This window comes from Pomacea canaliculata, linkage group LG14 (assembly GCF_003073045.1).
Source record: "Pomacea canaliculata isolate SZHN2017 linkage group LG14, ASM307304v1, whole genome shotgun sequence".
Classification (NCBI taxonomy): domain Eukaryota; kingdom Metazoa; phylum Mollusca; class Gastropoda; order Architaenioglossa; family Ampullariidae; genus Pomacea; species Pomacea canaliculata.
This window is the reverse complement of record NC_037603.1, coordinates 4316419-4343846: the sequence shown is the minus strand read 5'-3', so window position 1 is coordinate 4343846 and position 27428 is coordinate 4316419. Positions and strand designations below refer to the sequence as shown.

The 27428-nt window shown below is 37.9% G+C and overlaps 3 protein-coding genes across 10 annotated transcripts in view; 2 read left to right on the top strand and 1 right to left on the bottom strand.

Moving 5' to 3' along the window:
- LOC112555189 overlaps positions 1–27428 on the top strand; it is a 320962-nt gene that overhangs the window by 202976 nt on the left and 90558 nt on the right. The window lies entirely within an intron of this gene.
- On the top strand, positions 339–19188 carry LOC112555183 (stimulated by retinoic acid gene 6 protein-like). Of its 5 annotated transcripts, XM_025223446.1 has the most exons (19): positions 339–839; positions 1091–1327; positions 4628–4749; positions 5326–5380; positions 5753–5838; positions 6139–6272; positions 6860–7023; positions 7432–7652; positions 8327–8409; positions 9029–9090; positions 9843–9978; positions 12265–12340; positions 12694–12772; positions 13173–13221; positions 13616–13730; positions 14935–15036; positions 15640–15803; positions 16105–16293; positions 16842–19188. In XM_025223446.1, exons 3-19 carry the CDS (start codon positions 4676–4678, stop codon positions 17174–17176), a joined length of 2124 nt encoding a protein of 707 aa, XP_025079231.1. In that variant the 5' UTR covers positions 339–839; positions 1091–1327; positions 4628–4675; the 3' UTR covers positions 17177–19188. The 5 variants fall into 5 exon arrangements, with proteins under 5 accessions (XP_025079231.1, XP_025079232.1, XP_025079234.1 ...); XM_025223447.1 differs by lacking the exon at positions 1091–1327; XM_025223449.1 differs by lacking the exons at positions 339–839; positions 1091–1327 and adding an exon at positions 1370–1701.
- LOC112555184 (uncharacterized protein C7orf43 homolog) lies at positions 18388–27412 on the bottom strand. 4 transcript variants are annotated; one of them, XM_025223452.1, is made up of 12 exons: positions 26919–27405; positions 26366–26585; positions 25830–25916; positions 25455–25566; positions 24538–24673; positions 24051–24121; positions 23647–23724; positions 23327–23427; positions 22510–22594; positions 21806–21875; positions 20793–21091; positions 18388–20169 (listed from the first exon to the last, which is right to left on the bottom strand). In XM_025223452.1, exons 1-12 carry the CDS (start codon positions 27306–27308, stop codon positions 20025–20027), a joined length of 1794 nt encoding a protein of 597 aa, XP_025079237.1. In that variant the 5' UTR covers positions 27309–27405; the 3' UTR covers positions 18388–20024. The 4 variants fall into 4 exon arrangements, with proteins under 4 accessions (XP_025079237.1, XP_025079238.1, XP_025079240.1 ...); XM_025223453.1 differs by lacking the exon at positions 25830–25916 and having other exon boundaries at positions 26919–27406; XM_025223455.1 differs by lacking the exon at positions 18388–20169 and having other exon boundaries at positions 20991–21111; positions 26919–27411.

The window sequence follows — 27428 nt, the reverse complement described above, 5'->3', positions numbered from 1 at the left end:
CTTCATGCATCTGAAGACCTAATTTTACTGGTAAAGCCAACAAAACAGTTAACTGCTAAGGCAAGTGTCACGAAGGATCCTCTGTGAGACTTGTACTATCAATAAACAAGAACGGTAGATGGACACAGATACATATATTTACACGTCTGTCCGTCTCACACACACAAAGTATTTACAAGGATTCCTAAGTCACTCCTCTGCACCACACGTTGTAAAATGTAGAGGTGGAGGAGTGGATGCGGCGTTCTCCGGCCTGTCAATCTATTCACTCTATCGCTATCGTTAGCGTCACGTGACTGTGTTTACCTTACTTCGCTTGCCAGCCCTCGCGCTGCGTCCAGCGCCGCTCGCTCTCCAAAAATAGAAATCCTTAATTTTTGCGCGACATTTTCCCTACACTAAATTTTAACGTACTGACACACGACCAACAAGCGTACGATTGTGAGTCTCTTAGCACTCATCCCACATGCACTTGTGCCAACCGCCCACACGCCCCCTCCTCGTCACAAGCGACCTCAGACTGCAAGAAGTCGGCCATCCTACAGCGATCAGACGGAGACAGCAAGGAGTTCTACATACTTCGTGACAGCAGTAGACACATTCTGTGACAGCCTGACAAGTGAGATTCCTGAGGCCTGTATGCCAGTGCAGACACTCGGACAGTCAGCGATAAGATTAACTTGAACAAACACTTAAAACTCTTAGTTAAAGCTTTTAGTTAATGTATGCCGGTCTCAGGTGGATATTGTACCAGACAACTGATGAGTTTTTCCTCTACATCAGGCGCACTGCCCTGAATTTACTATCACGTGATCTACCTAAAGACCTGCCGAGAAGAGGTAAGGTTTGCTTTCTTTGCACTTACATTATCTGACATCCTACCTCTTTCCTTCCCGTGTGATGTTGGAAAATATCTCCCATCGTGATCAGGTTTCCCATCCAGTGTCTATGACCTAGTTTCGGTAGCACGAAAATGCGGATATGTGTAGGTCAGTGTGGCCAGTGACAGTATACCGCAAACCTGTAAACTTTGCACCTCCGTCAATACGAGAGCTCTTGTACCGTCTGCACTTCCGCTTTGTGTTGGCAGCTTGGAGCACAGACTCCTGTGATTCGACTGTGGTGTCGACTTCTATGCCCGGCGCACCAGTGAGTGGGATTGTGGGTTACCGTCTCGCTGATGATGCACATATAGTATAAACTGTTTACTCGCCTTACAACTGGTCGTGATTATTCATTTGAGGGACTACAGCAGCAGTGGCAACATATCGTATATACGTACCAGCAATATCGATCTATCCTGGCTACGCAGGTTCGTCAATAAAAGGTGAGTTCATTGGCGATTACAGGTATGTGACCTCATTCAGCCTTGACACTCGCGAAATCCGTTATGCTCAAAACAGGCTTGCGGTCATTTTCGTACAAAAAAAAAAAAAAAGGAAAAAAATTCTCCTATGTTTAAACAGGATATACCAACCAAGGCATCCGGTACACTCCTGCCATTCAGGTTGGTGACGCACACATACGCCGAGGACAACTTATTTACGATGTCAGCTATGAGGCGGTCGTGAATATAAAGAAAAGTTCTCGCAGCTGCTGTCGTTTTTATTCTGTAGCTGAGCGGAGATGTGAGCAGTGTTGTTTATGTATAGAGTACAGCTTGATGATTGACCTGAACCAATCAGCTGAAATCGTTTTCAGGTGAAAAACTTTGGTAAAACTGTGTAACTGGACTGGTCAGCTTTGATCGGTTAGACACTGAGATCGGACTAATTAATGGCGAGTCACAGTCACCTAGCGACAATCAGCTCGTTCCTCTTTGTTGTGCCAGAGTAAAGGACGAAAGTTCCCAAGGAGAATTGTCCACTACAATTCTACTTCTTACTCGTCGGGTGCCGCTACCTAAACAATTCATCGTGTTATTTTCTTTGTTTTACCCACTGTACACCCGCACTTAGCCGACCTAAAAATTACTAAAAGACCTTATTCCTATTCCAGAAATTGTGTGTTGTTCAATTGTGTCTCAAATTATTTCTATCTCATTGTGGTTACTCAGTGTTCTACAATAGCTACTGTTTGCGATTTTACTGTGCACACGGTTTCATTTGCCCAAGGAATAAATATTTATTTCGTTCATTCAAAAGTACAACACGAAAGCATACATAAACAGAGGTACGTAAATTTATCATGGCATCTTATCAACATTATTTGCAGATACGTACAGTAAATGTACTTATTTTGTCGTGCATGAAAGTCTGTCAATAAAGGCAAAGGTCTCTTCTAACCTTTTATCAGGTCAAGGTGAGGTGTTAGAGCCTTGCTATTCTCGGGGCCAGCTTTATGTGAGAGCCTTATCCACCTGCTCTCCCTTACTACCCTACCTTCCCCTACAACCCATAATAATATAATTACAAACATCTACACCAAGGATGGGGAAACTATTTTATGCCAATGACCATTTGGATAATTACATCATTTTCGGGACATAACAATAAGCAACTTTTAAACTAAATTATATCAACTAAAAATTAGCATGCAGTAGTTTTGTCGCTGTGAGTAACACTGTTGATACATGTACACTCACAACCTGCATGGCACTAAGACTAAGTTTACACTTGTTGCTAATGATACATCTGGTCTACTAGAATTAAAATATTTCAAATACAGAATAAAAATTATTACAAACAGGAAGATCATGGTAAATACTTTGTTAAACATCTTTTGATGTGGACCTACTCTGTTGTGAATCAGTTCAGGCAACGCCTGTTGTTTGCCAGTGTTTATAAATCAAACAACTTAACACACACACATAAAAGAAACAATTCAAAGATACTATGATACACTGAAACATATAGTACACACATCATTGTACCGCAATTTACTGACGACACCAAATCTCTTCTCCCCTTGTATGCAATTATCTCCCTTAATTCGGAGTATCCTAGGCCGCTGTGTGTCTCAGTGTACAGGTCAGGCTTACAAGTGTCGAATATTATCCTTGCATGGATTTCCAAAGGATGAGCAAATGAAAAGGCTTTGGCTGGTAATAATTCGTTTGGGATTTTGAGCTTATTTGTGCATGCGCAAGCATGTCTGGGTGTGTAGTGATGTGTAGACACAGTAAATGCTAGGAGCGCCTCCTGTTCTAGAAGGATGCCAAAGCATAAACTATCTTTCGGTTTAAGTATTTATATCTCCAACAGACGATGTCGGAGGTACACAAACTCAAGCTTTATGGTTTGTTGTGTTTTTCAGTTTATTGCTTTTGAGGCGGGGGTCGAAAGCATGCCAAAAACAAAATAAATAAGTATGAAATTTACTGGAAGCCTATTGTTCACTTTTAAAATTTTATCGCGGTTCCGGACATTGACCTATTAACCGCCACTACTGAAGCCTATCTAGTATTGCTATCTAAAAGTCGCACAGAAAAACAGGGTACTCAGGTCATCGAGGATGCAGGTGAAAGACAACATTCAGGGATCACGTGTTTGTCGTGTGTTCTGCACGGAAGGACATTTTTTACAGACCAGTCACCGCTTTTCATCAGAAAAGTGAAAAATGTTCTTTAAAATCAGAAAATGTGATAACTACCGAAGCTAATTTTAGTGACAGTGGATTTATCTTGATTCTGAGTGTTGAATGCGTTAATAGCACGTAGTTCTTTGTGTTACTGTAATTTGGATGGATTTAATGGACCAAAATACCTCCAGCCCTATCTGGAACTGATAGCTGAGTCGGCAACCAGCCAGCAGGCCAGCCATACACCACCGTAGTCGCTCTGTGCATCGCGGTCACCTGTGTTGACATGGGAAACTTTGTGATGACCGGCCTTATCTTAATTATTTTATTCAGCATATTTGTATACGGTTTATACTAAAGAGAAGAAGGGGTTTGAGTAATGTGAGTCACCTTCCAGCTGAACCAAACGACTCTTCCGCATAATAGAACTTTTCTTAAACTTGGGGTAATCGAAGCGATTAACTTCGCGGGAACAGCCTTGCTAAACAGGATCCATCACCTTACTGCAACTCAAGTTCAGTGGAGGAGAGGGGGGACGAGCAGTGAACCTGTCACCTTGCGGCAACCGAGGTTTTTACATCACAACCTTTCGGCAAGTACGGTTCGAGCACAGAGGATGGTTCGAACAATAAATTTTGCCCGCTATTTATATTAAATTTTACTCCTGCCTCGCGCTGTGTCACTCCCGTGACCAGCCAAGGTGCAAGGAGGTGAAGGGAGGAGGGGACAAACCTGCCAGCTCCGCTACAGATTATTATCATCTTTAGCTATAGTCTTAAAAGTATGCTGCATACTAAACTGTATTCTTTAATGTTTCAATGAAATTTGAGCGAGCAAGTGAGTTCGTGCAGATAAATTTTAGTTCCTTGTGTCAATACGCTTTAGTTTCGAAGGCCACTGAGCATTTCCATTTTAGGAAGAGGATCCACAGATTGAAAATACATTCGCTCTCGGTTTCATACAATTCCGCTCTTTTTCAGCCACAGCCTCTGAAACTCTTCAGCTGTCACTTCTCGTTTTCCCTTGGCTAACATCGCCCCTTTCGAATGGCATTCAGTTTGAGGCTACATATGTAAAGAAGTTGTTTTGCATTCTCTTACTGTTTCAGTCCTGTCAGTCACACAACCTACTGTAAAAGAAAGCCATTACTGTCAGCATGGCGGACAGCTTCTTGGCAATCGTTAACACGATCATCAACGCGGCCAGCAACAACACGGCGCTTTCTGAAGAGTGAGTGTTCTATTTAGGTTATGTTAATTTGACAAAATAAACTTTCAGTGACACTTCCTTCTGTCTCTCTACCGTCCCGATGTGCACGCATGCGAGTCTGGATGCATAAGGGCGCGCGCTCATTCTCTGCTGTTTCAACCTGATTTTTCCGCCTGCCTAGCTGCCTTCATAACTGTCCTCTAACCTGTCTGTATCCCCTTTCTTTCCGGCTTTTGTTTTTGAACTTGTTTCTGGTCTCTTGTAGCTTTAGTTTTTTATGATGATCTTTCAGACACATTTGTCACTGACACGACCTCGCTAGCACGCGCTTGTCAACATGTGGTAAGGTAGCATAGGAGCCCTGCTATTCTGTTCACGAAGTTCCGTCCCTCTTCTGTTGAAAACAAACAAACAAACAAACAAACAAAAAAACAAACAAACAAACAAAAACGTAAGTCCAGAAAAAAGAGTTCCTTTGTAGCATAACTGTTTTAGCAGTTTAATCGTAAGTTTTGTATTTGAAAGCCAGCTGCCTGTCTAATTAATAATCGCAGCATTGCTTCCTGTACAGCTTTATCAGTGCTGTTTTCTTTGCAGATGCGACAGCAAGATCAATCACTATTTGTTCTATCAGCTTAGCCTCATTCCAGCGGTATGATTTTGTGTGTGTGTGTAATCAATTTTTGCTAGTACACCTAGTAAGAACTTGACACTATTTGAAACTGAAGATGTGATTTCTTAATGGTTAACTGTTAAAATTATAGCACACGACGGTTGAAGCTATCAACGAGATTTCCTACCTGAAATTCACCCATCATTGTTAGACTCTCATAACATAAAATAAATACAACAAGATAAATCACGCTGTCGTTGGTTACATTTATGTGTCCTTTCAATTCATGTTGTAAACGTGTGCTGAAAGACACTTTCCCCAATTTTAAGGCTAGCACTGGCAATCAAACTCAGCATCAAGCTTTACCATAAGTCACGTGCTAACGTGGTGCTTTCCGCTCTGTATTTGCAGTTCATCATTTGCCTCTCTTTCGCCCTCACTAAAAGGCGGAGGAAGCTGCTACTTTCAGTTTTGAGAGGACGACCCGGTCTTATCTTGTAAGTAAACATATGACTGCTAGTGTGTCTGAGTATGTGAAAGAAACAGAGAGAGGGAGGGCGGATTATGCTATAGTACTAAATATACTACTGAGTATACTATAGGACTGTAGTATTGAATACATTAGTACGCGATGTAAAAGTCGGGTTAATTATATAGCTATCACAGTAATGGCTAAATTATCGTATTAAAAATTAATTTCTTGTTCATATATACGACTATTCATATGACTAGAGATTATTTGCAAGGAAAAGGAAAGGGCTTATCCTTAAAATAGCTTTGCTGTTTGTCTTTTTCAGTCCCATGGACACCTTGACTCGGTCTTCAAGAATTTCCTTCGCATGCGCCTTCGGAGCTACAACATTCCTGGTGTATCAGATTGTACTAGAAGGAGCTCTGGCCATTGATGTCCAGGGATCCAGGGCTGCTCGATGTAAGTAAATTATTAGCGGAAAGCAATTGATTAGAGCACTGGCGTCCGAGCACAGAGTGTGACTCAGTGATTGTCCCCAGTCGAGCCACCTGTCGTGAGTGGGTACCTGACTCCATAGAGGGTTGGGAAGGTAAGATAGCGAGAGATAGAGGAGATAAGCCTAACATTTCAAAAAATAGAAAAAAAAGAACTTGGCCCCAAGAAAAATGGCGTCACTAACTACTCAATTCTCAATCAAAACGGTTGAGGGACAACCTTTAACATTCCTCCAATCTTTTGCTGAGAGTTTCTCAATTCTCAAAACTGTCCGTACTAAAATTACCTAATGTCCAGGGTCATGGTCTTTGTTGTTCATATGTTCTATATATTGAAGATATCTGTTTTTCAAATTGTTCTATATTTAAGATTTTCGATGTTATGATCTGTTTATTCATTTATTTTGTTCCAATGTTCCTCGTCGAGCGAATGTTCACAATTCTCTGCCGTTCACATGTTTTGTGTTCAAGGTCTAAGCTGCTCGAGCGTCCTGAGTATAAGGTTTTCAATTGCCCTCAAAACATTTGATTTTGTTGTCTTCTCCACCACAGCCTTTTTAGCCATCGTGTCTGTGTTTATCTATGGAATGGTCTTCTGCCCCGTCTTCACCTGCCTGGCCATGGGATCCGTGTTCGGCTACGGGCTGGGCGCACTGTATGTGTGGATGCTGACAGGTGTGCAAATCTACAAGCTGACCGAGTGCCAGTCATCAGCGGTAGGACATGTTCTCGCTCCCCTTAGTCCTCGGGAAGCTTCTGAAAAATCTTTTAACACACTCTTTGGTTTTTTTGGTTTTTTTTTAATCACTAAACCCTGTATTGGATTAAATTCTGTATTGGGGACGGAAAGGGGTAGAGCGATCACTGACAATGTTTGAAGCAGTTAATCCACCCCGTAAGTTGCTGTTCTCGAAACTCAGCAACCTGTGTGTCAGAATTTGCTGTATTTAAATGACGAGGAAAAGTCAGTTATGCACAATTTCCCGCATCCTTTAACATCAGACACAGGTTTCATTAACTTATGTGAAAATGCAGTGCCGTATTGTATTCCCCTTCCACCACCTGCTAATTAAAGACACTTATTTATACTTGTTGTTACTTGGGATGACCAATGGTCTTTTCAGAAAGGAAGAGCATTTTTAGTGCTTCGAAGCCTTCCCAGTCTTCTTTGCCTGGTGTATCTCAGTGTGTCGATTCCCGCCCGACTTCTGCAATCTTATCGTAAGGGCTGGATCCTCCAGTGGAAATACGAAGCGGACAGATTCACCGATTCGCTGGATGTTATTCGAAATCATTCTACTGGACAGTACGTGTCCAAACTTTTCCGGAAGCCAAAGGTCAAAAAGTAGGTTTGTCATAGTAACATTGCTGATTTTATTAGAGGCTTTCTTGTGTGCGTGTGTATACGAAGCAGGTACAGAGAGACAGTGTGTGTGTGTGTGGATAGGGGCGTGCCCTGTTAGTGTCATGCATGAGTGATAGTGTAGGTAGATGGATATAGTAAGAGAGATTGTTGTAAAGGTGGAAGAAAAAACCCCAGACAAGTGCGAGAAAAACACACTAGAACTTGTCTTAGGATGACAAGACAAAGCTCCGAAATTACAGGACAAAGCGGCATTGTAATAATTATACTAGTGTAGCTCATAATTTATCCAAGAAAAGAAAGCAATGTGTAGCACGAGACTGTTGCCGAAACATTACTTTTATTTCTTAACTGTTTTTAAATCGCTGCAAAAGTGATCTTATGCTTCAGTTTCTGCTCGCGAACCCGCCTACTCCGTCCTCCCCACTTCTCTCTCTCTCTCACACACACACACACGCACACACATATTTTCACAGGCTTAGCATTCACGTAGAAGAGTTATCCATTTCCCTCCTCTTTGTTTAATTTTTACCTGTTGAATGATTGATTCTGAGTGGTTGATTTTTTTCTCTTGTCTGCCTGTGTTGTTGTTTGCTTACATGACGTGTAACGTGAATATCTATTTACATGTATTGCTAAATATTGTAAAATTACAGGTCAGTGGAAGGGTCAAAGCTGATCACTGTCAAGGCTTTCCTCATACGGCTAGTCTACCGTTTTCTTTACCACAGCAAAAAAGGTATAAAGGTTTATTGACCATGTGGGTTTGGGAGCTAATGGATGCTAGCGGAATGAGTACAAGTTAATAGATCGTAATAGTTATTGTAGCAGTAACTGTTATGAAAGGCCAGTCGATTGAAAAATATTTTTTTTACTAGGTTTAGTTTAAGTTTGAAAACATGCCTAACCGATCTCTGTGCTTAAATATTTATGCTAGAATGTTTTGATTTTTGTTTGTGCATATTTTTGTATTATGTTTTCTTCACTAGCTAAACAATACTGTGATGATCTTGGAAAGTACTAGAAAAAGAAAAGATAGACGTAATGGGTAAAAGAAAGAGTTTACATTTGAATTTAGTAATTTTATGTAATTACAATTTAAAAGCGTGAAAAGCGTTTGTTCAACTGGAGTGAAACCCTTTCTTTATAATTATGGTTGTCAATGACAACGATCAACTATATTTGTCCCAGTGGGCAATTTGAACATGGGAAGGTGCTCTAGTTACAAAGTAAATGTTAGAAATAAAAGTAAGAATAAAGTTCGTCTTGTTGATAGGCAATGCACAGCAAGAATGTATCGGCAAATTGTAGTTGTCTCTTTGTATCACTTAATATTTTCTTCTTTTTTTTCTCTCCAGGTTTTCGCTACCCATCACGGATTCTTTCTGTTATGTTGGTAGGGACCATGGTAATATACACAGTAAGTGTCAAAGCTTTCTGAAGCCTGTTACAATAACTAATCTATTATAGATAAGTCGGTAGAGACTGAATTCAAATTTCCTTATAGAAGGAAGACTTCACATGTAAAAGAGGCAGCTGGGATCCCACAAGAAGATCTCAGCTAAGGTTTTATTTGAGGTGTTCAAACACAGAAGTCTGAAACACAGAGTTTGCAGACGATTCTAGAAGTTTCATCAAAGCGAAGAGCGTCTTAGAAATACCTCAACAGCCTGGTGAGCTGGGATGCACGATAGCAGATATTAGTCCTGACATGTCTGGGGCATGATAACACAAACTTGTTCTAAAGAAACATAATTCAGATGCGCAGTTAAAACATAGACAAAGACTTGACCCCTTTTAAAATTCTGTCAGCAGGTTGAGACTCAAGTCAACAAAGCACACAAAATTCTGTGGCTCCTATACTAGTAACTCAGAACATGTTCACTGTTTTAATAAGGCCAGACACCTGAGATAAAATTGTCGAAAATTTTACTTTTTAGCCATTTTGAGAGAGAAGGATATTTTGTTTTTACTCCATCACACTTAGATTTCTTTGAAAGAAATGCACTTTGTGGAAAACGTAATGAAAATCAGTCTCCAACTATTTTTTCAATTTGCTTATAAGCTATTTTATTTTTACTCATTTCTTTTAACTGTATATCAATGATTTCTTCACTCATTCCCCTTTGTGCAGTTTGCGGATTATATTGACATTTTATTGGTCCTGCACAGATTGCTTTTGAGGTACTGGTTATCGCTCCTGCATTATTGGACTTCTGCAGACATCAGCCTGCAGTCATCAGAGCCGATCCCAACGCAACCGACACTTCTGGAGACTTCGTCTGCAACATCTCAAACGTGCTTAGAAGTGAGTCTTTACAAAAGACATTTGCAAAGTTCGTGTTTGCTTGTTATTCTACCCTAAAGCTTCTTTCTTATGACCGGCGTTTCCTTCTATTGCGTGAATAGGACAACGCCTTTCAGAAAGCATCGTATTAAAAACGCATCGTGCATCTTTATTTTTTGCTCTTCCCCACATCTCTCTGGTTAGTAGGGGGTTGAAGTGCTTGATAGAGAAATTTTTCTTGTTTACTCATATATACTGCTGGATATATTTCAATCAAATGGGACGTTACTCCAAGAACATGCCTGCAGAATTCCTACATTTCAGATGTACATGTGGCCTTTTTGTAGAGATATTTTAGACCTCTATGTATGTGCTCACGAGCCTTAGTGACCATATACAGCAAGCCGAGGACTGCGTACATGGTGTGTGTGAGAAAAAGAAAGAGAAAAAAAATAGTTTTGATTTGAATGATAGTGAGTTAATTTCTAAAACGCATTTGATGCCTTCTGATAAGTGTGTGTTCATGTAACCTCATGGATTTTGGTGAAAGTAAGCCCTCTATAAGTTAATGTGTTTTTCTATTACTGGATATGTTATCATTGCTTGTCCGATCTCCCAATTGTAGTGCACCGGAAATATAGAGCTGAACCCAGGATTTCATGTGAGTACTAAAACCTTTGTGCGAATCGAAACTGACTTACATCAAATTCTAACGAAGATGTTTACAAGACAGCAACAAAACTTAACATATGATTTTAACGAAAGTTCCAGCCCAGCGAAGTACATTCGTTCTGCTCTGTGAAGTGCTGATAGACATGTCCGACATAGGGGCACAAACTTCACTGAAGGAGATAACCTGGAAATGCTTACCGAATGTATGGATGCTGCTGAGAAGGAAGTATATACCTTAGCAAACAAACTGGCAGACTGAGATACAGTTAAACGACAGAATGAACAGCTCGAGGAAATAATATAAAATTATTTGTGATCCTAGAGACCACACAATGAATCATAGGCGCATCGTATCTTGGATATTATGCTGACCTGTTTTAGCAATCACTGTCACTAAGGGACATTATTCGTGCTCACCGCCTACAGCAGCTTCCAGAGACAACTAAATGCAACCCCAACCTGCAAGTTCCCTCAGTGTTCGTACAAGCTTCTCATACAGAGGCGACAGAGAGTGAGAGAGGAATAAAAATGGCCGATGACATCATATATAACAACAATAACAGACAGTTAACGAATATCGAGTTCGCGGCTTGTACGATGACTTCGATTGAGGAAAGTTCATTCTGTCCGGTCTTATTCGATCTACAACTGACGGAGTACAGAGGGAGAAGGGCTTTTTGGGTGGGATGGGTAACATCTCAAATACTTCGAGTGCATCGTCCGAAACATCCAAAAAAATATGTGCACCAAGTTTTGCAGAGACTGTTTTGTATACTCACTTATTTGACAGTAGTCGATGGAGCAGGAACGACAATGATCTTTCCGCATCCTTTGGGATCCAGAAAACTGACTTACTGACCATCAGCCAGCCAAATAATCAGCTAGACAGCAATCCCCTTGACTACATGTGAACACGGCAGGTAGCATTACACCTGTACTGACCAGTGGTATTACATAGCACGCGCAGCACATAAACGGTAATGTTCCCCGAGGTAACCAAACTCGTACTCAGTCTACTGCCAACAGCGAGTTCTCAAAAAAGCACAGAGACGATCGACAGATGGACAGATGACAAAAGTCTGGAGCGACGTTACGTCCAACTACCCATAATCAGCCTCAACAACAGATCAGTGAACCTGGTGACCCCTCCTTTGAACCAAAGGACCCAGTGTGGTACAACAATAGCTGGCTCACTTGGTAATTCCATAGGTATTCATTCAGTGTCCGCAACATTTTCCTGTCTCCTATACATTTCTATATTATTACGATACAGAGATTTATAATGGAGTATCGATTCCAGCTTTGAGTGTGCTTGATACTTCTCAACATTTTGGAGAACATCATCTACTTTTACTCGGGGGTCCAAATGCGCCAGAATGGAACTTGAATTTACCTGGAGCCGTAATGAATGAAAATGTTCACAGCCTTCCATTTTTCCGTGATGCACAGTCTTATATGGATTAAATTATTAATGTCTTCGCAGACATTTGTTGTTGTTTGTGTTGTGTGTGTGTGTGTGTGTGTGTGTGCGCGCGCGCGCGTGTATATTGAAACATTTAACAAGTATATGATTGAAGAGAAGATGAAAGATGAAAAAAAAAATAAATGATGATGATTTATTCTACCTGCTTTCAGCGTGTGTGATCACTGGTGTAGTGCTCGCAACACTCGTCTCTCTGCTAAATGTTCTCCACATGCTGTCCAGCTACAGGTAGATTGATTGATCACTATGCACCCGTGCACACTGAAATATCACTATTCACCTGTAACACTAAACTGTCATTTACCTGTTCACACAAAATACCGTTACTCACATTGAGTCTACCAATATGTCACTGCACGGTGTACGCATGACCTATAGCATTTGCTCCCTCGCACGTGTATGTCATCGTCTGCACCCTCCTCGCAAGATACATTTTCTTCAGTCATCGTTATCGTTCAGTCTCATACATCGGTAAAGTCAAAATACAAAATGAGCTAGAAATGTAAACATGGGTTAAATTATTTATATAATATATTTAATTGATTAATTGTTTTATCTAAAAGATTGAATTTATTTTGCAGAAGAAACATACTTGCTTTATACAGAGGAGACCATTCTCATATTCCACCTGCTTCAGTGGACAGCAACGTGAGCCACTGTGTAAGTAAATATTAACAGCACAAGTAATATATATGTACTGTGTGTGTGTTGTTTTTTTTTTCACCTCTGGCTTGTCTAAACTAATAAATCTTTCATTGAGAGGAAGAAAAAGCATCCTCGGTTATTGTAGACAACCTGTTTTCGACCTTTTAATTGACTCTGCAGTGAGAGGTTCTGTTATCTTTTCTCGCTACTGTTGCAACAAATAACAAATATCACACCTAGGCATTCTTTGACTACCTAACATTTTAGCTAATCTTTCACAATTCAGTGCTTGCCATGAGAAGATTTAAAATTAAATGTTATACGAACACACCTATATGAACACGTATAAAATAAAGCCAAAAACACAGGTTAAGGCTTACAACACTGACAAGTAATATGTGTTTTAATGATGCAGATAAACAGCATCAAATTCGGAGGATTTCAAGTTGGTTACATGGTGTGGGGTGAGTGCTAAAAATTTATTGATTTCAAGCAGGTCAGCAATGCTTGCACACATCGACACATCGTAATTCGATTTTGAGTATGAATGTTGTCACAAATATTTTACGACCAAATCAATTTTGTATTGTATGCACACATTAAAGAACTTAACTTCTGTTTGTTACACCTCATTTGCTGTGTACTTCATGCCATGTATTTTTTTAATTCTTGTTCTTGCTTTTATTTCCCAATTTTTTCGTTTTTGTTCTGCTCTTCTTGTTCCCTTCTTTTTTTTTTTTTCTATCCTTCACGTCCCATCTCTTATTCCGCCTCCTATTATTTTTATTCCTTTTTCTCCACTATCATCCACTACTACCACCACCATCATCAACGTGTATGTGTCGTGTGGTTGTTTAGGGTTCGTCATTCAAAGCGTGATCCTGACATTAATCTGCGTTATTCTCGCCATCTTCGTGCTTCTCATCGCCGCGGACGTCACTGCATGGGTCATCGCGATTCTCGAGTACATCTGGTTCGTATGATCAGGGTTTTTCCATTTTTATTTGTTTGTCTGTTTGTTTTTAGTATGTTTTTAGGTCGCCGTGCTTTCTCTTGCTTGTTCGATGGACCTTTCCAGTGCCTTAATACCTCGTCTAGTTTAAGGTCCAATTACGGCAAAAGCCCCTAAAGCTTATAAAGACTTTCCCGAGTGGTTCAAAATGTACACAGATTCTGACAGGCATGTAGACAATGTAAATATAGTTAGGAAAATTCCAGCGCCTGAAACACAACCGTTGAATTATTAACTAATTACACAACTGGCGAACTGCATCTGTAATAAAAAAAATACCCCCTCCACCACAAAATTAAACTAAAATACACTGCTGCTTTCTCCCCACCCTACCCGTTCAACAGGGTCGTACCCAATACGTCTGTTCCATTCAAAAAAATTATTAAAATAAATAACAAAGTCGACTTACCTGGAAACAATTGTCGATCGTCTGTTGCAACCAGCATGTAGTGAATCTTCACAATTGACTCCTCTCCTTTTTTCCTCTGTCCAATGAATGTCAGCCACAATGTCCAAGAATTTTCAGATTTACTCACCAGCTTTTTCACAATGATCAAAAGTCTGGCTACTCTTAACCGATGAGCAGTCACAGATAAAATCCAAAAAATATTTCAGAAAGATATATGAAAGGAAAGAATACATGTTCCTGTAGCACTTTCATTCGAAATAAATGCTTACGAAGGATGCACACCAGTAAAAAAAGTAATTTTTCTTCCATCGCGCAATATCCTATCTTGATTCCCATCTCGTTCCCAAACAGCAGACGACTTCCTGTGATCAGCCCCTAAAAATAAACTGACGTTAAAAAAAAAAAAAAACCATTGGACAGAAACGTCACGTGACTTTTTCTACACCGAGTCATCGGCTTTATTTAGATCCTATGTTGCGGACCGAATGCGTTCCCACCCATCGTCCTCACAAAATCAGATTTGGATCGACTAATTTGGAATCTTGGATAGTCTTGAGATATTTAAACATGTTTCAACATAAAGATAGTGGAGGTTCAAACAACTGAATACCAGACGAAGATGTCTGGTAGCAGACGACGAAGATGTCGAGGTAGCAGACGACGAAGGACTTCCTACTGGTACTGAACAGTAATATTATTATTGTTAAATGTGTTAAACAAAGTATACAACTTGTAATTGGTAATTGCTGTCTCCAGGCCAATCGTTGTGATCTTCATCGTCATCCTCGTCGTACAGAAGCTGCTGGCTAAGTTCGTCTTCCTGCAGGATAGCGGTGCTTACCTGGCGCTAGATAACAGGTAGAGTGGAAGATCAAGTGTGCAAAGGTGGGGTGAGCTGAAAGTGGTTGTTAGTGTCTGCAACATGATAGGAAATGCAAACCCAATCCGCTCTTTCGCTTGTCTCTTACCATTCAGTACAAATTATATGTTTGTATGCTGGCTAGAGTCACAGGTCTTGGGTGAGCCTCAAACCCACCCATTCACTCACAGTTCTCTGGCATTTTTAGAAAGGATCGACTTCATGCAGGAAAGAGAACATCACTTAAGACCCTGAACGTTATTTCAGAGAAAATCACATCCTACAACAGAATATGTGTATTACCTGTCTTTAAAAATTACCAAATTATGCTCATGGCCCTACATTTTCTGTTGTTTGCTTTAAAGAAATATATCGTCAACTTACTTTTCTAATTTTTTCAGAAGTTTTAAGTGTTTCTACGTCTCTATCATTGATCTAAAAAAATACCCTCAGCTACATGTTTAGTTCATGCCTTGACGTGTTCATTCACCCAGTTATCTATTCTCTTTATTGTTTTGGTGGACTTTTGTTCTTGTAGAAGCATGCCTTTAGAAACTTGAGAAATAGCTTTTAACATAATTTGTGTTTGTGCGTTTGTGCAGATCGATCTTCTTCAACTTTACTTATTTCATGTTTTTCTATAACATCTTCCTGGGAGTTGCCTCTTGCCTTCTGCGCATCCTCAAGGCAATTGCTATTGGAATCTTCTTCCTTAGTCGTCTCGATAACAGCACGCTGTCTAGGAGATTCGAATTCTTTGACCCAGGTATGTCCTTACGATAATGCGGTAAGAATTTCAGTTAGTACTGTCACAGATTACACATGCATGCCAACCGTAAAATACGGTACTCAGCTGTTAACAGGGATATAAGCAAGTAAGGGAGTTGCATCTATTGAAGAAGCTGAGAGTCAAAGAGATTTTCCCAATATGGCCTCTCTCTGCATGTGGCATCTGTTTACAATAAAATACAGGTTTACAGATTATAGCGACACGCAATATTGAAATAAAAACAAAAAAGACACTTTATCTCCTCCCCCTATTCAGTGGAAATGTCATGTGCCTGCAGGTTTCACCGCCTACGTGGGGTACATGCAAATGGAGTACGCCCATTCGCACCCAGTGGTGATCGTCTTCACCCGACTCGTCCTCCACATGTGGAAGGAGGCCAGGAAGAGGCAGAACGAGGACTCCATTCCTGCCTTCACCGTAAACGACAGTGATTGTGAGCAGAAAGTGGTAGACGCCGAAACTCCACGTGAGTAGAGATGAGCTCATTGCAAACCCGCTCAAGACCTTCATCTCTCCCTTTCTTCCTCCACCTATCAACGAGATGTAATCGTGTCTCTTATCCGCTTGTCGTTGGGCTTTTATTCTCTTTTTCTTCTGTCCATCTTCTCATTGATGCTATTTTTTATTTCTTTATGTTTTCCTTTCTTTCCCGATTGCTATCTTTTACATTTTGGTGAATATTTATTTTCGTTTAACGACTCGTTTGGTTTTGGGCATGTATTACTCTTTCGTCTTCCCTGTTTGTCTTTGTTCTCGCTCTAATACACTCATAAGCTTTCTTGTTTTATTTTGTATTGATTTCCTATATTCTTTGTTTACTTATTTATTATTTTGATGTTTTAATTTTATTTGTTCTTTCCTATTTATTTTTGTCATTTTTTCGATTTTTTAAAATTTTATTACAATTTTTGATTATTTGAGTTTTGTTTCCTTGATATGTGGATTTAAAAAAAAAAATCAATATTGAACATGCATGCAGCCTCGTCAGAGTTAATGACCTTTTTCCTGTTGCAGCCGATAACCAACAAGAGGATTCATTCAGTCGACGTCGCATGAAGGCGCGCAGCAACTGGCACGTGTCCTACACTCTGCTGCACAACCCGGACCTGCGCGTCTTGCGAAAGGGTTTTGTGCAGCTGCTCCGTCAGGCGCGCGAGCTGGGAGTGCGCGTGCCCATCTCCGACAACCAGGCCAACATCGACACGCACACACTAGCAGAGCAGATCCAGAGGGCCAAGGAAGATTCCAGAGTGAAGTTAAGGAAGGGAGGAGAAGACGAACCTGATGTGACAGCCAGCCAAAGTGACAGAACGCTGGTGAACAGGAAGAATGAATATTCAAAGGTGTGACTGTAATCAATAGGTTCAACGTCAGCATCACCTTACCTCGGTTCCAAAATGAAAAGCCAACAATGGCGTGGTCTGCGATAGAACAAAGAAATGTTGCATTTTTTACTTGTGCATTGGGGAGGGCAGTTTGAAACTGCGGGTGGTTGGCGGCGAAAAGCGCCTGACAGTGTGATTCGGGTGTCGTGGATTCGGACACATCTCTTTAAATGTGATATATTGATATATTATGAGGTTTGATATATTGTGATGATTGATATATTATATGAGGTTTCATCTGTGTGTGTGTGTGTGTGTGACAGAAAGAAAAAGAGAGAAACATGTTCATGTACCATCCTGATGTCTATATCATTGACCTCTTTCTGTGCATGGTGATATTTATACGTGTGATGAACAGCTCTTGTACAGTCACCAAGATTTAGGAAGATAGTAATTTACATTGAGTCATTTACACAAGAACTCGAAAATTTAGTGGAAAGGTATGAAATATACGTTTCAATGATGTTCAGAATGGCTACACAAGGTATTTTGAATTTTATTCGTCAAACAATTCAGTATACCAGTATTCACCATTTTCATCTAGTCATATTTGTGTGTCCGTGAGCATGGGTTTTCATGTTAAGTACCCATGCCGATGTATTCAAATACAACATCATTATTTCTAATCAAACTATTGATGTCATGTATAAGAAAACACTAAAATTGACCACACACATTCCTTGTTCACAAGACAAAATATATATCTTGGTTTCTTCAGCTTTGTTTGTGCCTCGCATGTTTGGTACAGACGATTATCTGCATTTAGAGTTGCGGTCATCTGGCATCTAATTTGTAGAATGCATATGCGTTTAATATTCTTGTATGCAGCTCAAGTTGAAGGACCATCACAGTTATGCAAAGAAATCAATGGATCATTCTCATATCATCTGTCATGTTAAGAATCTTTACTTGTTAATTTTTTCATTATGGCTTAATTAATATAGCTTTCCACATAGCTTTCATCAATTTTTTAAAGCAAATTTTACGAAAAAGAAGTATCTCAGAGGTGATATACACCTATTATTTTATTTTTAATTATTGCTTTTGTTGGAGTACTTGAGCAAATTGTGTTCTAAGGGAGACTACTCTTCTTCTCGAATGTTGCAGCTGTCCTTTGCGACAAAAATTAGTGGTCAAAGCATGGTCCTGATTTGCATAAAGTACATAAATACACACAATTTTAAGCATGCGATTTATTTGAAACTGACAATTTTTTTAACAACACAAGCATTGAAAGCTAGATGGGTGACTCTTCATAGACTGAACTATTTTCAAGTGCGTAACTAAAAACACATTTTAAGTTTATACTCTCTACTGTACAATGATCACAGCATATGAATGAAATAACCTCTTACATAATTAGAATCTGGGAACCATGCATAACAACCATAACAAGTTCTGAGAGGGTAACAAAGCACATTTATCTACTGACATTTTTTTTAACAGCAACATTTCTGAAGTATGAGTGAAGTACATCAGTGTCAGTATGAATGTGTATGTGTATATGCACATGAATTTTTTAATACATTTAAATATGTATCTAAGCATATGTACATTTTGGATGTACAGATGTATAAGATGTATACATTGATAATGTAGTCATGTCAGATGTCAAGTGATAAACAATGCTCACAACTGGAGCTGAAAATTAAAATAAAAAATCCTATTTAACACTTACATTCATTGTGTACTTAATGTTATCCTAATAGTGGTACAAAAAATGCAGTAAATAGTCCAAGTCCAGTGTGTTATAAAAATGCAGAATTTACTGCCAACACCACTTAACTTTTATAAGATCTGTTTTCAGAATATTCTGATTGATCCCAACACCCTTTTGTTTAAGCTGTTTCAAGAACAAGAAAAATTCAAATGTGCATATTATTAAAGTTTTTGGATGAACACTAAATATGAGTACATTTTGTAAAGAATCATACTGAAGTGTAAATGTTATGTCTCAATATATGTGCTGCAAATTGGATACTTGTTCCTTTTATGGACGAGTGAGACTGATGTCTAAAGGTATTAAGGTGCTGATTCCCTCGTATACATATAGTCTTTCACAATTAACTCCATAAACTCCAGTATTTTGGTGTATTAACTGATCATTAAAGTCACATGATTTTAACATTGATATACTTATTTTAACACAATTCAAAGGGCAACTTTTATTTACAATCACTTGAGATTAAAAATCAACAGATTTCACCATTTCTTCATTTCATGAACTCAAATTCTTTTAGGGAGATGATACATTTTTTATCGTTAACAAATAGGGCATGATATCAAAGATTATTATTTATATGATTTTAGAAAACCAGCTATCACAAATATAACATGCATTATGGGATATTTCTTTTCATAATTTTTATACAGAATAAAACAGTCTTAAGTACTGAAATGTTCATCAATAAAACATATGACACTTTCCTGAGGTCAGCTGCATTAACATGCCTTAAGTTACAACACTCACCAGCTTTGTAATACAAGTCCTCAAAACATTTAAAGTCCCAGCAAGTTTACAATTAAGGCTAGTCACACCAAAGCATGACCTTCAGTCAATATTGGTGATGTAAGCCTATAATCAAACATCTGATACAACATGCATTAGAGAAGTTTCTGGAAATGCACAATTTAATAATTAAAGCAAGACCATTTTTCTTTTTGTTAAAGTGCAGCTGACATTTCATTCTGCTACAATATCCCACCCCATCATTAACAATGCATGTGGAAATACTGAAATATTTGTTTTCTTCACTCCTGTGATTAGGGTTTGTATCTCACTAATCTACTAATAAATAAGAAGATTTACATTTCATGAGATGCTTGGAATGTAGATCTTAAAAGACTTTTTGAGAAAGTTGCTGCGGTTTGTCAGATCTCTCTCTGCCTGACTCAGACTGCATGGAGGTGGCGGTCTTGGTGGCATTACCGCTGAAGACCGCTTGATGCTCTTGAACCTTAGAATTTAAAAGAGAATAGCATGATAGCCACAGTATGATTTTCTGCATAAAATATGCATGTAATATAATTTAGATAAACATAAGTAGTTCTAACTGAAGTGATTCAATCTAAAATAGTAAGCCATCTGATGCATATCAGTTTTTGTATACCAACAAAGTGCCACTATAAACATAAAAAATACAGTAAGAAAATTAAAAATAGCCAAAATAAGATAAATAAAATAGATACATATAATAGTATGCACCGTGCAATGCCATTTCCATTAAATAAGCAATATGCACTTTTGAGATGAAAATAAAAATAGAGACCACAAAGTACAATGTGTTTCTAAACCTGCATGTGTAATCTGTTAATCTGCTACAAAAACAGAGTAATATCTAAAAATAAAAAACATGTATGTTTTCTAAGACAATCATGTTTGCAGTTCAGAAGAAATGCAGAGGTCAAGGAGATTGATGAAATGGTTGCTTAAACCCTTTTCACAAAGGTATAAAATATTACAAATCTAAAATTTTAAATGGAGAAAGTTTAAAATTAGGAAAAAATAATGTGTAGCCCCACAATTTAAAAATAAAACTTAATATATAATCTAACAGTGCCATTTCCTGTGGTCTCTCACCTCATTCGGCAAACATCATCAGAATCTGCAGATAAGGTTGGTCCCAGATCTCCAAATGAGTAGGACTTAGTAGCAAAAGATTTTCTCTTCTCTTCTGCTGAGTGGCATGTGGGTGTGTGCAGAGACGATGTGCTCCCACTTCTGTCTCTCCACAGCTCTGCTGAGGCAGCCAACTGGTCGTCAGCTGACAACGTTGACACAGTGTCACTTGAAACAGGTGTTCCCACAGAATCCTGCTTCAGTGTACTTTGTGAATCTGGCAGGGCCCAGCGGAGATTCAGCTTCATGAGCTCCCCAAACTGTACAGTCAAACACATGACTGTGATAATTTATAAAAAATATATTATCTTTTAAATGTTCTGCTTCAATCATGTAATGGTCATTCATCATTGTTGCCCCTATCATTACTGTAACGGACAGTATTGTCATTGTCAACATTATCATCAACATTAATCATATTTTCACATCAGCATCCATTTCTGGTCATTTTCACTGTCTCACAGTCTTAATGTACAAGAAGACCTCTTCAACTTAAAAAAGTTTAAGTATTTTGGCAACGAAAACACATAAACTGCTGACTTCGCTGTATAAAATACTATTTTTAATAGTAAAATTCCTTTCTTTGAGTACTTGCCAGATGACATCATGACTGTGGAGCCTTCTGGAGTTATTTACAAAATTAACCAACACACTTCCCCATCCCACTCCTTCTCCATGTTCATTGGTCAAATCTGATCAATCAGGAGCGGACAAGCTGGAATTGAGGTAGCCAGTCGGGATAACTCCAGAAGGCTCCACATAATGATTTCATCTGGTAGAGTACGAAGAAGAAATAACAAAGTCAAAACAGTGCTACAATGATAATTTAATAACTTTTCACTTTCTCCAAAAAATCTAGAAACACTTCTCAGTAGCTTGTAAATGTAGATGTATCTTTAAACAAAATGAAAACAGAACATTCTCATAAACAAGCTGACAAAAATAGCATAATTAAGTTACAAAAATTGCCTAACCTCATACAACCCAGGCTGTAAGATCTGAAAGCCCACATTAACTGGCATGGTACAGCCCCTTGGGCAAGACCTGCACAAATAAATATCATCATGCTTTTCTAGACCATAATCAGTACTTATGATTTCTTTACGGGTGGTGGGGATGCCCTAATATGCTCTGTACTTTCTGTAAATATAGACATAACTACATTCTGCATTTTCCCTCATAAACAATATCAAAAATACTTTTCTTGCATTTAAGAATTTGGGATGAAAGATTTTTCATGTAAATCTGCACATTTCAAATGAAAAGCAATGTGTACATAATCAATTATTCTTCATGACTTAAAAATAAATTATTATAAAAATAATTCTAAGAATCAAAGCAACAATGAAATGGAGCTACATATAAGAGCCTTAGAAATAAATTTAGTTCACAAAATAAAATGGAAAAAGGAAGCAAACAACACCACCACCACTCAGATACATAATATAAAAAGTTGAATTACAAACATGATAAGAGGAAATGCCAAATAAATAAAAGAAACATCTCCCCAAAAATGAATGCCATGCAAACCTTGATTAAAAATTACCGTATTGAAACAATAAGCAAATACTTGAAAGCAGTGCACAAACCTTAAACCGAAGTAAAAACATCGACCCAAAACAGCATGAATAAAAGAACTGAAGGGGTGGTACAACAATGAGGAACCAGGTTGTGATACCCAATGAAGATGTCAGGATCATGGCAAATCACTGCCCTCTTCACCTCCTCTAGGGTCTGTTTTTCTGCCAAAGCCTCTTCATCATCTAGGATAGATGAGTTTGTTTGCCCAATTGCTCAAGCTCTACAAAGTTATGCTACTAGTATTATGAGAGTGTGATCATACCACTACCCAACACTCTCCATTTAAGAAAAGACAGGCAGTCTCTGAAAAGAGACCATTACTTTCTACTGATGAATGAAACTAATCATTTTGACTTAAGTGGCATACAATGCCTATGGAAAGTGAAATATGCACTATGATGCACACTTGCTTATTGCCTCATTGTATTCAATGTCAGGATGCATCAGAGAAGTAGAAAAGAATATTCTGCTACACCTCTGCTAACCAACATTATCCAATAATAACTTATACTGTCTTGAATCGTAACAAGCAGTAAGAAAGACTCCACCCTAAAAAATGCATCCCAAATATTTATAAAAACAGAGATATGATTGTCAACAACTTTCTCTAAACTATCGATTCTGGTCAGAAAATGGTTAATTCATAGTAATAAAATTGGAAGACCTAAAGAAGTCCATTGAAACAAGAACAGTGCCAGATTCAGCTGATTTCTCTCCTGTCTGTAATGAGGAGGTTATATAGCAAAACACTAGCAAAAGCTATATCAATTTGTTATTGTCCATCAGCATAAGCCATTCTTATGGACCAACTTTGTAAGCAATTAGAAAATATCCCCTTTTAAAGAAGAACATATGCATTCTAAGAAGAAAACATCATTCTCATCGATGCTGACAAAGCAAACATTGAGACATACCTCTGTCTTGGAGCAGAGAAAGTTGGCTGTCCAGATTCCAGTACAGCCGCACACTAAGAAAGTCTTGCAGGTTGTTGGCAATGTTGTAAGTCAGATAAAACCTTTTGCAGCCAGATCAAAAAGAGGTCAGAGTGGCAACAATTAAGCAGCACAATGCTTGTTTTTCTTGCACAAGATTGAAGAAAAATGGAAATAGAGAATTCTTTATAAAAAAAAGACTTTATTATAATGAAATGTATTGCAAAATTAATGTAATTATTTCAGATAACACAAAACATAAAAAGGTATAAGGGTATCAAAGAGGCAGTAAGATCACCCACGTTTTGCGTGCTTCTACAGGGCCATCACATTTCACAGTTACTGTGAAAGCTGGGTAACGCACTCGTATTTTTGGAAGCCTGTAACAAAAGAATACATTAAAATATTTTGAACTGTGCTATGCTAGGACACTGGCTAATTCACTTTAAAATGATGTACACAAGCTTACCAAAATTACTTCAAAAAGTTCATAACTTACTGTTTTTCTAATTTTCTAAAATGGGTTCAGATGTAGAAAAAAAATGTAAAGACAGCCAATAATAATAATTAAAAGACATAAATATGGAATGCCTGTACACATTTTGCAAGAGAGGAGGAGACTGAGGAATACTCCTGTGTAGATGCATTTAGCTATGGTGAAAGTTCTGTTTTTGAGTACATATTTTTGAATAAAAAAAATACTAACCTGTAAACAGTGTTGATTTCTCTGTTAGTCTCTGAGTGTGTCCACTTCAGATGTGTTCTGAAAGAAAGTTCCTGAAATAACCACAAAGAAGACTTAATCATCACCCCAAAGAAATATTATTTACACAGTTAAACAATTTATTATCAAATTCTGTAATAAGTCATTGTAGATAAATGCTTACGTATTTCTAAGCTTTTTAATATTATAGAAGTTTAAGCAAAACAAAAACTATCTTTACATACACAGAAAGGTTGAGACGCTAAATCAGAAGCACATTACTGATTCTACTGGTATACTCCCCCAAAAACTTCAGGTAACAAAATAATGTCTAAACTACGAATAAATGTTCTATTTCTGAAAACCACTGAACAAATGCTATTACTTAATGAAAGATTAACATTGCTTTTATTAAATTTTGTCATTGAATATTGTGAATCAACATTGAGATTGATAAAACATTTTACTCTAGGTAAACATACAAACTTACTGTTTCAGACAGTACAGAAGATAGGTCTAGTCTGTAAACAAGAGCAAGTTCTTCACACCCTCTCAATGTTACAGGAAACATGACGCCGCTGGACACAGCTGGACAAACCACATGGTTCCACCATTCAGACTTCGGTCTTATGAAAAGAACAGAAAATGTGAAACATTTTGAAATACTACAACCTTTAACAAACGTGATTCATGTTTCACAAAACTAGATTTGTATTCCAGCAAGGATGAATCTTAAACACAGCTTCCAATAAAATTTTCTGTTTTTTCTTAGATTTTTCATACTTAAGAGAACTCCAAAATGTTAAATTTATGCAGGAGAATGACTGTTGTTAAATATTCTAAGTTTGAAACACAAATCAGAAGCACAAAGATACCCTAAAGTAGTTTAAACAATTCAAGATGAAGATTAAGAAAGACTTTAAATAAAATCTTGCTAAAATCTTGAAGTCCTTAATTTTTAATGACTGGATTAACATACAGCAGGAAACTATACTAGGTAGTGCTTACAACACCTCCTAGTAACAGTTCTGCTTTGACATTAGAAAATGATAAACACTACACTCAAACTGAGCAAATATATTAAAATAAATAAAACCAACTTAATTTTTGCCCAATGCTCTACCTAAAAAACAAAGCAGCAAAGATATAAAGGCAGCAAATATATTCCCCTAAACATTTTAAAAGATAATATTAAAGAGAAAAAGCTAAGTATAAATTTTAAAAAAAGCCAACAAAAAACAAATAATCCAAACAAACAACCACAGATATAAAAATAAATAAACAACATAAAATGCACATTATAATGTTTCAAAATAAGGTTAATATCTTATGTCAGGAATTAATCTTTTTTTTCATTTGTGCGACAAAGACCTAAAGCAATGAAAAGGATTTGTAATACACTAATACCCTTCAGTGATGGAGCTGTCACGGACAAGTTTGCTATGGTCAAAGTATGGAGTCGGACTTGGGATGATTGTCAAGTTTTTTAGTGTTACTGTGTTCCTCGTCCTGTTTTTCACTGAAAAAGAAGGAATATCTTTATTCAAAGTGTTTTTATTATGTAGCATGTGTTACATTGTTTTATCCATACTTTATAATAACGATGCTGTTACTACGTACTTTGCTAGTGAGGAATATAGCAAAGAAACATGAACAGCAAGCCCTCACATGTTGGGACTTGACAAACAGCTTCAGTGACATTGCAGCAAGTGTCAAATTGCTGCTGTGAATGTGCATTAACAGTATTATAGTATTATCAGTTTATCATGCTAAAAGGCATACCCTCTGCCAGCAAAAGATGTTGCTGGCCAGTGGCAACAAAGCGGACATTTAGTTGAGGAGGGTCATGCACATGCAGGGTTCTGGAAACTGCAAAGAGGCAAATAAGAAATACTAAATTCATTTGTTCTTTCTTATTTATCACAATAACCTTTTGTAAGATAATACTTTATATATCCCAGAGGGCAATTCAGGATGACATAGATATTATTAAAAATGTGTTTTCCTGCATCTGTGAAGTATAAGATTGTGCTAACAAATCAAATTTGGTCCAAGGAGATAGTTCAATAGCTTTAATTTTAAAAGAGGACATTGAACAATTCACACATTACTTCCAAAGATACATAATTACAATATGCTACCAATGACAGTAGATCTATATATATATTTTATTAGGGTAGAGATTTCACGATCAAAGACAATTCTTACAGATCTTAAAACATCCTCTGGCATGTGCATGCATGCAGACATGCATGTTAAACACAGTAAAATGTGATAAGTAATGACTATTAATGTAGTAGTGTCTAAACTCTCTCCACCTGAAACTTGCTGGACAAATTTGCGATTTGTGGCATCAGCAGTTGTAGTCAACTGAAAGTCCTTCTTGGCCTCAACTTCTGGGTTAGTCTTTAATGGTGAGATGCATAGCCATAATATGACATTCAATTCAGCTAGATGACATTGGCCTGGTGTGTCACGTACACAAATTGACATGGGCATGACATAGGTACTTGAGTCTTTAAAATAAGGTTTTTCACTCTGGAACAAAGTTTAACAGTAAGGGCAAGAAAATCTTTCAGCTACCATTTTCTGTTTGTATGAGCAAGATGAAGATCAACTTTGCTGTTTGTCTATTTTATTATATTGGGGATATTGTCTGTTTGTGTGTCCATATTTTATTATATTGGGGATATCAAACCAAAACTTTTCGTTTTCTTTCTCAAGTAATTGTAAAAAATGCTTCATGCATGTGTATAGGCCTCCCACCATGACAAAATTACTATAAAAGTGACTGATGCACCGAAGTTATTGCAGTGTGTCGTGAAAAACTGACATTTTGTAGAATGCAACGCACAAGGAAAGGCCACAAACCTGCGATGTAACATCAATAAGTGGGTTCTCCACTGTATCAATATAGGTGGCAATAACTGGACTAAAGGTAGTGTGCTCTTTTGTTTCGTCGCATATTTTTGGTATGATCTTGGGTGCATTTTTCAAGCTTGTTTTGGTTTCAAGTTTCCTCTGCTTAAGTTTTGGATCCAAAGGGCTTAGGCAGGCATGTGCCGATAACTGGGACACTCGCTTTCTCCATCCCTTGTATTCGTAGTCCTTAGGCTTCTTCACAATCACCTCATATTTTAATACTTCTCCAAGATATACATAACATTCTTCGGCATCTCCCGATTTTGTCAGATCAATACGCAAATTGTTAGAATGAATTTTTAAGCGAACATCTGCTAAATCTCCTGCTGAGTCTGCCATGTTGTATTTAGTTTCATTACATTACTGTAGTGCGACAAAAAATAATGTAATCACACTAAAGCAATATGTGTTAAATTTATGTCATTTATAGATGTAAAAAACTTTACAATGTTTTAAATG